Source organism: Lepidochelys olivacea, assembly GCF_965140295.1.
Source record: "Lepidochelys olivacea isolate rLepOli2 genome assembly, chromosome: 1".
NCBI lineage: Eukaryota > Metazoa > Chordata > Testudines > Cheloniidae > Lepidochelys > Lepidochelys olivacea.
Window position 1 is genome coordinate 100692751 of NC_140411.1, and position 12466 is coordinate 100705216.

General features: G+C 39.7%; 1 protein-coding gene across 2 annotated transcripts in view; it reads right to left on the reverse strand.

The window, feature by feature from the left end:
* The window catches only part of STK24 (serine/threonine kinase 24), a 128847-nt gene that overhangs the window by 23428 nt on the left and 92953 nt on the right, over positions 1-12466 (reverse strand). For both annotated transcript variants that reach the window (XM_084636923.1, XM_084636924.1), the window contains one exon: positions 4865-5050. In XM_084636923.1, coding sequence (XP_084493049.1) covers positions 4865-5050 — 186 coding nt within the window. The remainder of the gene's footprint in view (positions 1-4864; positions 5051-12466) is intronic.

A 12466-nucleotide genomic window follows, 5' to 3' on the forward strand; every position in this document is an offset into this window, starting at 1 on the left:
TAATTAAATCCTCCATTCTTATCTTGATTTTTAGTAGCTGGATTAGCTGCATTAATGGTACCCCTCCATGCACATTTATTGGTTCCTTCCATCAGCTCAGCAACAACATGAGGTGGAACCACCACCACCTTGTTTATCTGGTGTTCTGTTGGGGAACTGATCAACCTGAGCCAAGTTGAAACACTCACAGATGAAGTCTGAAAAACAGCATCACATATGTGGATGCCAACCTATGGCCCAGTAGCACCAGACACATCTGCATCATCATAGTCAAGTTTGATTTTATCCCGAACACTAGCGATTGCATTGACAGAAATCTGAGAAGGCTAGGCTCTCTCTGAACCAGAGTCAATTAGGACTTCTATGAACTCTATCGTCTGTGATGGGATAAGACTATTTTTCATAGTTCATGAGAAGACCCTACTGCTAGAACAGGTAAAGTGCATATTCTAGACTTGCTGCCAACTTCTGCTGGGTTCTGTCACATATTAGTCAATTGTCCAGGCGGGGGTAGATGTGTAAGAAGGGTGTCTTCTGCCTTAGTTGGGACTGATATATGTAAGCCTTCTTTTAGGAGTTCATAAATTCCCAGGGACTTTAAGGTAACCCTTGAGGGAAAGGCGTGCTTCATCAGTTCTCTGGCTGAAGAGGACAAATTTCCTCAAAAGACAAGTCCTCTGTCATGACCTTTATGCCATGTGGTAATCCCATTATGCCATGTGGTAATCCCAGTGCCCACAGCCTTGAGACCCATCTCATACTAATGGCCTTTGCCATCAACCTTGCAGCCATATAGGAACCAGAGTCATCAGCACCAAACTATTGCTGCCAAGGTAATCTGTGCCAGGACTGTTGATGTGGGGGCTGTCAATCCAACTGGGGACTTTGTCAATGTTGAGGTGGCCGGCATCTACATTGTTGGTGCCAACTCTGCCAGTGCTTTCTTCACCATTCCACTGTCCGATCCCACAGTGTGATGAATGCTCAAGGGAGTGCTGGCTGATGCTGGCTGATGCTGGTTCTAACAGTCGCTTCTGGGTCCAAAGTGACCTGCATGAACTGCTCAAATAAATGCATCTTGTGCATAGCATCCCTGGACTTACCGTGCAGGTCCTGGTCCACTTGCACACAAAGCACTTATCTAAGATGTGGCTCTCTCCTAGGCAGAAAAGGCACTGACTGTGTCATCCTTAATGGAGATCAGTCCATTGCAGGACATGCAGAGTTTGAACCAAATACATTTCTTCTTCAAATAGGTTGAAAAATCCTGGATTAAGGTCTCCTAAGACTAATCGGTCAGTCACTCGCTGGGTTCCATCTCACTGTCACAGGGCAGTAAGAGAGAACTGGGAAGAACCATGGCCATTCCACTGTTTATGCCCTTGCACGGGAGTATAGGTGATACAGGGTGTACACACAGACACCGCAATTCAAAAAAATCCAATCTCAAGCATTTGAAGAGCGTATGCTCCTACAATGGGATCTACACCGACAACAACAACATCTGACTGACATGTCTACACTGACATATTACAAGAAGAACACTCATTCTCATCCAGTGAAATTGGGGTAACGTCTGTAGGGCTCGGAGATGCCTGGAAGAAAGTGTTGGGGTAAGTAAAAGATGAAGAATGAGGAAATAAGATAACAGATTTTAACAGACCTACTGGATCAACAGGGAACCACACAGCTTTGCACTATGACAATTCAAGAAACATCAAAGTTAATACTGTCTATGAGAAAGAAAACTCATTGAGACTGTTAATACACCTGTATCACAAAGACACTAAGTAGTAACCTTTAACACATTCTAGAGGAAACAGAGTACAAATTCCCTGTCTTTCCACAAAGCCAAAGGGCTGAAGAAACAATATGAACACAAAGCAAAGGGGCTTTAGGGGAAGAAACAGGCAACCCAAGAAATCACTACGAGTATTGGAGAACCTACCAGGAAGAAGGCAAAGTAACTAAACAGGATACACAGTACTATCCTAAACAAAGCCAAAGGACTGGCTAAGAGCTGAAGCCTGCCAAGATATCAGTTCTGACTCAAAGCTCCTTTCCTGAGGCACTGGCTATTGGTCTGTTTTTGTGAGTTATGGTAATTCCCCCCTTTTCACAGACTGGACGCATAGACTTAACTAGATCAGATTTTCTCCAATATAATTTGCTCTGCACTGAGAGTTGACTATTCTAAACTTAAAAATAACATTCAAATACAGTCCCAAATTTGAAAGTGAGCATACATATGTAAAAAAAATTTGGCCAGTAGTTTCCTAAATCATTTTATAATGATGACCGTTTAAACAAGTATTTTCTTAACACTAAACTTCTGTTTTGTCCTACATGGACCATTAGGAGGACAAGTTAGTGACTCCATTGTTGAAGATAAACATTGGGGACTCTTCAGTACATATTTGGTCAGGGGGCTCCCTAGACAAACACCCCTTTCTCCACACACAAATGACCTCGGCCCGCACCACTTCCCGCAGCCCCCATTGGCCGGGCACAGCGAACCGCGGCCAGTGGAAGCTGCGATCGGCCGAACTTGCAGACTCAGCAGGTAAACAAACCGGCCCGGCCTGCCAGGGGCTTTCCCTGCACAAGCAGCGGAACAAGTCTGGGAAACACTGAACTACAGAATGATAGATTTTAAGTGATTATAAGTGATAGTAAACAGATCAAAGCAGATTACCTAGCAAATAATCAGAACGCAAGATAAGTCTAAGATATTAGATCAGTGGTTCCCAAACTTGTTCCGTCGCTTGTGCAGGGAAAGCCCCTGGCGGGCCGGGCCAGTTTTGCTGCTCCAGGCCAAGGGGGGCTGAGGGAAGTGGCGCGGGCCGAGGGACGTACTGGCTACCGCTTCCCGCAGCCCCCCATTGGCCGGGCACAGTGAACTGCATCCAGTGGGAGCTGCGATCGGCCGAACCTGCAGACGCGGCAGGTAAACAAACCAGCCAGGCCCACCAGGGGCTTCCCCTGAACAAGCGGCAGAACAAGTTTGGGAACCACTGTATTAGATAGATGGGGTTTGAATTAGCAATATCTCACCCTGACTGATGATACAAGCAGGCTTGCAGATTCTTAAGACACAACCTGCATCTGCCTTGCAGCCCCTCCCCCATTCCAAGTCCTTTGTCTTCCACAGCTTCTTTCAGGTGTTGAGTTGTGGGGCAGTGAAGACAAATCATGTCGTCACTCTCCATCTTATATAGTTTCTCCATATGGTGGGAACCCTTTGTTCCAAGCTAAATTCCCAGCCCAGTCTGTGGAAAAATAGAGGTACCAAAATGGAGATTAGTATCATGTGATCTGGTCACATGCCCTTGCGTGCTCCCGAGTCAGAGCAGCCATTGTCCATAGGCTGTCTGCAGCATTTCCAGGAAGGCTCACCAGGTAGGGGATAAGCTTCTCCTAAAGTCTATTGTTTCCCTTAATGGCCCATTACCTTGAATAGGCCCTTCACAATCAGTTGTCTAGACTGGAAGCATCTTGCCTGGTGACTGTCATCCAGTTGTAACCACATTTGAAATACAGATACATAGTCACTACTCATAACTTCAGATACAAAAAATGATACGTGAACACAAGTAGGATAATCATATTCAGCAAATCATAACCTTTTCATAGACGCCTCACATGCAATATTTTGTACAAGATGCCTCAAAATTATGTCATAATCATATCACAATTATACCACTATGATGAATATGGGGTGCAATGTCACACAGACAACACTGAGAGGTAGAGCACCATGTCAGTTTCAAGTCAGTTTTACCAAGTGTTTTAAAATTAAAATTTGGCATGCCAACATTTGTGTGTATTTGGGGGTTGTGGTGTTTTGTTTTGGTAATCCTAACCTTGTTCTAATGTATATGTAAAGCCGCATTCTAAATTTTGGGAATTAAGCTCTCATGTTCTGAGAGGGCATGAACAGCACCGGGCAGCCTTCTGTGTGCAAATTTTACACTGTGTGCAATATAAATCTGCTTGCAACTAAATTATTGCGATGTCACACATTGAACATGATTTCACTCTCTTGGCTTGTTTAAATGAATAGTGTGCAGCAATCTGACTTGTAAATCTACAGCACATTAGCATACTAGGCACTAATTGTTCATGTGGACTCTCCTGTGCACATGAAAACTTCCCTAGTATATTCTAATTTACTCCCATTTACTGTACGGTAGCAAGGTCCATATGGACAGTTAGTGTGTGGCACATTAGTACACTGTCAATGTACACTCAAGCCTGAACATATAAAAAGAAACACTCAAAGCATTGCAGGGAACAGAGATCTCAGCAATTGTGTGCGTTCAGGTGATATCACCACCTAGCACATGAGAAACTAAGAACTTGCCACATAAGCTTTTCAGTTCACTTTTAAAGAAACAGCACTGTAGTATGTAGTAAAAAAAGATTATGAAAAAATGTTAGAAGTACTGTACTTCAAGGCTTTCAATCTAATTTATCTAAAAGTTTTCTTCACGGTGAAAGTCCTTTTTAGTACACATGGACAAAAAAAACCCCTGTACATAACAGTTATATTATAACAGTTATATTCCCAATTTAGGCCTTTTTGGAAGAATTCTATGTTCTAAGCTCCACAATTCATACACATTTTTAATTAAAAAATCTTTGTTGTTTTAGCTAGCAGTCAGTCATCACTATAAAATGAAATTCAGCTTTAAATAAAAATGAATTTCCTTTTAAATGTTGTCCTGACTCCCCATGAAGTAGATTTCTATTCTAAAATCTCTTGGTGTAAAAAGCTCCTTACAAGGAATTCATGCAAAACACTTAGATTCTTTACTACATGTTGATAGTTGTATGAAAAACAGAATATATTTGTAAAACTCACGAAGCTTGGCTCCTTGTTCAAGCAGGCCTCAACAAACTCTTTGAGGGGTTTACTGTAGTTTTCTTCTAGTGTTGGTGGATTGTTCTTTGGAATGAGGAACAAAACCTTCATCGGATGCAACGCTGAATGCGGTGGCTTTCCTTTTGCAAGTTCTATGGCTGTTATGCCTAATGACCAGATGTCTGCCTGTAACACAAACAATATTTATAGATATATGGGAGGCCAAGGGGAGCATGTGAGGAAGAAAGAAACAGCTGATTTTACAACTTTCTTGCAAATTACTGCTTTCAAGAGTATGTTTTATTTTTGTCAAGAACCACTGGTTACCTTGTACCCACTTCCCCTATTCTGTGTCTCCTAGAAAAATGTAGTAGTTTGAACAAAACACAGAATTAACTCATCTTATGCTTCATTTACTGAATGAAAATACTATCTTGTTAAAAAAGACTGGAGTCTGAACCTCTTCCCTGGAACTCTGGGCATCTACTCTTCATATAAAATATACTCATTAGTCTCTTTTATTCAACAGCCTACTGCATCCCAAGTTTTAAGTATGGGACACAATAATTGAATAAAGTTTCTAGAAAAAGCCAAGACTACTTTCACATGGGTCAATATGATTTTTGGAACAGCGCCCTTAAGGAAGCAATACACATATGATAGTTACACCTGACTGACTAAGTACCATATCTGATTTGCATTTTATGTTATAATTAATAAACCACCACTTTCAAATCATGTTTATTTAATTAATTTAAACTCCTATCCAAACCTGAGGCCATATACAAGGATTTAAAACAGCAACAATAAAAATCCTAATACAACTAAGATACAAAGATTTTCAGCCAAGCTGCAATACAATATAGCCCATGTAATAATGTAAAAAGTTATAACCTTATATGTCCACAATCATCATCACATAAAACCCATAACATAACCACACAAAAAGCCTACTATAGGAAATAAAACCCCAAAACTATTTATCCCAAATCCCTCACCCACCACTTCCTGCAAAATCCTGGAAGAACAAATATGCCTTGTAGCATCTTCTGAAGATTACCAGATCCAGGCCCTGAGAGATCAAAGAGAAGTACGAGAACGGAGATCCAGAGCTGAGGATTCCTTACTGTTGCTGCTAAAACATGCTGCTACGACCCCAACCCCCCTTTTAAATCAGAGGACTGTATGCTCAGATATCTCTGCTGACAGCACAGCTTCACCCAGAGAAGCAATATTTATGATTTTAAGGGCCCCAAAAATTAGGATTCTGTAAGTCAAAATGCTTTAAATTCCATCCAGAAACTAATCTGAACACCATGCAAGTCTCAGAGCACAAGGATAATATGCTCTCCACATGCAGCACACTTAATATGCAGCTTTCCTAAATTTCAGATAGACATTAAAGTGCGGTCATGGTGTGAAAAGTGACCAACTATAAAAAGGAAGTGTAGGCTTCCATGCTGTAGGGGACTGACCTCAATATTGATGCAGAAATATATTAATAAATTATAGATAGACCATAGGTGAGGCAATATCTTTTATTGGACTATCTTCTAGTGGTGAGAGAGACAAGATCTTAGCTTACCGAGAACTCTTCTTCAGAGAGACATCTCACCAACCTTGTCTCTCTAATATCTCTAATAACATGGCTACAACAAACAGTGCATTAATAAATCAAACTTGTTGGGACTTTACTGAATAGTAAAATATAGCTACCAGTAGTTATAGCCAGGATGCTTGAAAATATAACAATATCAGACTATGTACCTTATAAAATGTTCAAGCTGACCAAAGGAATTGCAGGAGCTTCTGCTTTCTGTCACCCTGGAGACCAGCAAATGTCAGGAAAATAGCCCTCCTTAGCCATAAAACCATGCTTATACACCTAAGAGTGACTTATCTAGACCAAGACACCTTCCCTCTTATATAAAAACACCAGTTTGGTAGAAATGTAATCCTTACTTCAAGCAAACAAACCATGTATAACATTCATGATTTAGGAACACACCTGATTGTGAAAAAGAATGTAGGATTGTGTTATCAGAGCAAAAAGTGGCTTTTTTTGCCCTCCCAAGAAAAACTTCTAGGTAAACCTAGGCAAAAAATTCTAGAAACGTCCTCATTAAAGTGAATATTATAATTACTCTAAAAACTTCATTCAGAAAAGCTTCCTGGAAAAATGTGGAAGCTGGAAGTATGTTAAACCTTTATTTCTTAAATGTTGAAATGGCAAATAGTTTTGAATTACATATTCGTGTTTTAAACTAAATGTAAAGTGTCCAGTGTAATTTCCTAATATGATTGTTATGTACACGGTAAAAGGCTTTATGTACAAACATGGAATCTAACTATGTGTTTCATTCCTCTCTAGGGCAGATCCACACAGAGGAGGACAATCTACCACTGCTATTAATTACTCTATGAGTTCAAGTGGCAGATATCTATGTGATGGATCTGAACATAAGAATGGCCATACTGGGTCAGACCAAAGGTCCATCCAGCCCAGTATCCTGTCTACCGACAGTGGCCAATGCCAGGTGCCCCAGAGGGAGTGAACCTAACAGGTAATTATCAAGTGATCTCTCTCCTGCATTCCATCTCCACTCTCTGACAAACAGAGGCTAGGGACACCATTCCTTACCCATGCTGGCTAATAGCCACTAATGGACTTAACCTCCATGAATGTATCCAGTTCTCTTTTAAACCCTGTTATAGTCCTAGCCTTCACAACCTCCTCAGGCAAGGAGTTCCACAGCTCGACTGTGCCCTGAATGAAGAACTTCCTTTTTTTTGTTTTAAACCTGCTACCCTTTAATTTCATTTGGTGGCCATAGTTCTTATATTATGGGAACAAGTAAATAACTTTTCCTTATTCACTTTCTCCACACCACTCATGATTTTATATACCTCTATCATATCCCCCTTTAGTCTCCTCTTTTCCAAGCTGAAAAGTCCTAGCCTCTTTAATCTCTACTCATATGGGACCCATTCCAAACCCTTAATCATTTTAGTTGCCCTTCTCTGAACTTTTTCTAATGCCAGTATATCTTTTTTTGAGATGAGGGGACCACGTCTGTATCAAGATGTGGGCATACCATGGATTTATATAAAAGGGCAATAAGATATTCTCCGTCTTATTCTCTATCCCTTTTTCTAATGATTCCTAACATCCCGTTTGCTCTTTTGACTGCCACTGCACGCATGTCTTCAGAGAACTATCCATGATGACTCCAAGATCTTTCTCCTGATTAGTTGTAGCTAAATTAGCCCCCAACATATTGTATGTATAGTTGGGGTTATTTTTTTCATTGTGCATTACTTTACATTTATCCACATTAAATTTCATTTGCCATTTTGTTGCCCAATCACTTAGTTTCGTGAGATCTTTTTGAAGTTCTTCTCAATCTGCTTTGGTCTTAACTATCTTGAGCAATTTAGTTTCATCTGCAAACTTTGCCACCTCACTGTTTACCCCTTTCTCCAGATCATTTATGAATAAGTTGAATAGGATTGGTCCTAGGACTGACCCTTGGGGAACACCACTAGTTACCCCTCTCCATTCTGAAAATTTACCATTTATTCCTACCCTTTGTTCCCTAACTTTTAACCAGTTCTCAAGATCAGTGAAAGGATCTTTCCTCTTATCCCATGACAAATTATTTTACGTAAGAGCCTTTGGTGAGGGACCTTGTCAAAGGCTTTCTGGAAATCTAAGTACACTATGTCCACTGGATCCCCCTTGTCTACATGTCTGTTGACCCCCTCAAAGAACTCTAATAGATTAGTAAGACATGATCTCCCTTTCCAGAAACTATGTTGACTTTTGCGCATCAATTTATGCTCTTCTATGTGTCTGACAATTTTATTCTTCACTACTGTTTCAACTAATTTGCCCGGTACTGACATTAGACTTACCGGTCTGTAATTGCCAGGATCACCTCTAGAGCCCTTCTTAAATATTGGCATTACATTAGCTATCTTCTAGTCATTGGGTACAGTAGCTGATTTAAAGGACAGGTTACAAACCATAGTTAATAGTTCCGCAATTTCATATTTGAGTTCTTTCAGAACTCTTGGGTGAATGTCATCTGGTCCCGGTGACTTATTAGTGTTAAGTTTCTCGATTAATTCTAAAATCTCCTCTAGGGACACTTCAATCTGTGACAATTCCTCAGATTTGTCACCTACAAAAGATGGCTCAGGTTTGGGAATCTCCCTAACATCCTCCGCCATGAAGACTGAAGCAAAGAATTCATTTCGTTTCTCTGCGATGACTTTATCATCTTTAAGTGCTCCTTTTGTATCTCGATCGTCCGGGGCACTGCTGGTTGTTTAGCAGGCTTCCTGCTTCTGATGTACTTAAAAACCATTTTGTTATTACCTTTTGAGTTTTTGGCTAGCTGTTCTTCAAACTCCTTTTTGGCTTTTCTTATTATATTTTTACATTTAATTTGGCAGTGTTTATGCTCCTTTCTATTTACCTCACTAGGATTTGACTTCCACTTTTTAAAAGATGCCTTTTTCATCTCTCACTGCTTCTTTTATATGGTTGTTAAGCCACGGTGGCTCTTTTTTAGTTCTTTTAATTTGGGGTATACATTTAAGTTGAGCCTCTATTATGGTGTCTTTGAAAAGTGTTCATGCAGCTTGCAAGGATTTCACTGTAGTCACTGTACCTTTTAATTTCTGTTTAACTAACCACCTCATTTTTGCATAGTTCCCCTTTCTGAAATTAAATGCCACAGTGTTGGGCTGTTGAGGTGTTCTTCCCTCCACAGGAATGTTAAATGTTAATATATTGTGGTCACTATTTCCAAGCAGTCCTGTTATAGTTACCTCTTAGACCAGATCCTGCCCTCCACTCAGGACTAGATCGAGACTTGCCTCTCCTCTTGTAGGTTCCTGTACCAGCTGCTCCAAGAAGCAGTCATTTAAAGTATCGAGAAATTTTGTCTCTGCATTTCATCCTGAGGTGATATGTACCCAGTCATTATGGGGATAATTGAAATCCCCCACTATTATTGAGTTCTTTATTTTGATAGCCTCTCTAATCTCCCTTAGCATTTCATCGTCACTATCACTATCCTGGTCAGGTGGTCAGTAATAGATCCCTACTGTTATTTTCTTATTAGAACATGGAATTACTATCCATAGAGATTCTATGGAGCATGTGGATTCATTTAAGGTTTTTATCTAGCTCAGCATCTTGTCTTCTGACAGTGGACAATGCCAGGTGCTCCAGGGGGAATGAACAGAACAGGTAATCATCAAGTGATCCATCCTGTTGCTCATTCCCAGCTTCTGGCAAACAGAGGCTAGGGACACCATTCCTGCCCATCCCGGCTAATTGCCATTGATAGACCTATCCTCCATGAATTTATCTAATTCTTTTTGAACCCTGTTTGAAGCACATCCTCTGGAATGGTGGTCAAAGCATAAAGGGGCCTGCAAATGTTTAGCATATCTGGAACATTAATACCTTCCAACACCATCTACAACAGTGCTATGAAAAAGCCTGTTCTCACTTTCAGGTTACATTATAAGTAAGAAGCGGGCAGCATTATCTCCTGTAAATGTAAACAAACTTTTTCATGTTAGCAATTGGCCAAACAAGAAGTAGGACTGAGTGGACTTGTAGGCTCTAAAGTTTTACATTGTTTTGTTTTTGAGTGCAGTTATGTAAAAAAAATTTCTACATTTGTAAATTGCACTTTTGCGATAAAGAGATTGCACTACAGTCCTTGCATGAGGTGAACTGAAAAATACTATTTCTTTTGCTGTTTTTTGCAGTGCAAATATTTGTAATAAAAAATAATACAATGTGAGCACTGTACACTTTGTATTCTGTGTTGTAATTGAATCAATATATTTGAAAATGTAAACACTCAAAAATATTTAAATAAATGGTATTCTATTATTGTTTAACAGTGCAATTAAAACTAAGAATCATCATGATTCTTTTTACTTGTGATTAATTTTTTTAATCACTGGCAGCCCTAATTTGTTTTCACGTAGATTATGAGGTACATGATGCAAATAATTAATCATGAGCATTGGACACCAACTTTTAAAACATACACAATTATTACCCACATACACAATTATAGATTTATTTGCAAATGGATTAATGGCATAATGTCTGTGTTTTTGTTATTCTTAAATATATATTTTGTGGCTGCAAGGTATTTTTAGTGCATTTATATTTAATTTTTTAAGCAGGCTTTATCATTTTTTATTTTGATACCCATGTTTTTCTTGTTACCCATGCTCTGTGGTTCATGGGCTTTATTACTGTTTGATTACCATTAAGACCCCAGGCCAAAATGGGGGAAACCCATTTTATTTTTATTTTTGACATCAGCAAGACAAAAATAATGATTTTCCCAGATTTTTTTTTAAAGGTAAAATTTACCATTTTTTACCAGGATTGCGAATTTTTTTTTAGTCTGGATGGAATTTTTAAAAATAATGATCCTAATTTTTAATAGGAATATTCAACTCATACCATATTGTATTATGTCCTTTACCATATTAATAATATACATTTGTATTAGCATGCATGCTAGGGCCAAGGAAACATTACCCTGAAGGGCACCAACAGCCTGCAAGAGGCAGAGGTGGTCCTTTTTTGGGAATTGCCACCCTATCCTGTCTGGAATTTAGCTTTTTTAAAGATACCCTCAGGGGCGTTGCTAAATTTTTAGGTGCTGCCACTCTGCATTTATTTTATCTGAACTATTAGGAACCCCTACCCCATGCCAACTGCTTTTAATATGTCCCTTTTTGCCCGGCCTTTGCAGAGTTTGGGCACATTATGAAGATTAAATTAATTTTTTTAGCCCGTACATAATGGCTGGGGACAACTTTTTGCAGTGAGGTTTTATTGTTGAGACGTTTGCTACAATAACCTTTTTAGAGTGTGGGTTGATTATTAATTACTCTTTTACATTGCTTTGAACTACATATGCCCTGAGCAAATTGATAACAGGTGGTTTTAGAATTTATATTTTTATACCTTTTATTTTGTGTTATTTTGGGCTGCAAGTTAATAATTATTTTATTAAGGCATTATTTAATTAAACTTTTTTTATTATGAATTTTTTCAGAACCTGGGGCCTTTAAAGTGTAGGGCAAGGAACTTTCCATTCCCCCTTTTGTTGTTACTACTCGTAGTTTTGCCTCCCTCAGACCTTTTTGACCAGTGTTTGGGGTTGAAAGCGATTGTTTCAGCCTAAAATGAACTGGCTTTCCCCCTGGAACTGTCTGCTTAGGGATTTCACTCCACAAGTGAATGCACTTGGGCTTACTACAATTAAACAACAGCCTGTCAGTTCCCCCCCAGCAACAACTGAACCCACCTGCATAGCCTCCAATTCCAAATCTGCTCCCCCACTAGCCTCTAGTGCATACATGAGGATGGTGCTGTTGCCACTGAAGTGGTAGGGATTCTCATAGTCGCCAGCATAGACCATTTGTAACTCAAACCATGATACATAGCCAGTTCTTATTCATTCCCATGTGTAGCGGGGTGGCTACTCCGCTCCTAAAATAGAAGGGGTTAAAAGCAGCCCTGGAGAGGGCTGAGGCTGGGGGTGGCTGATT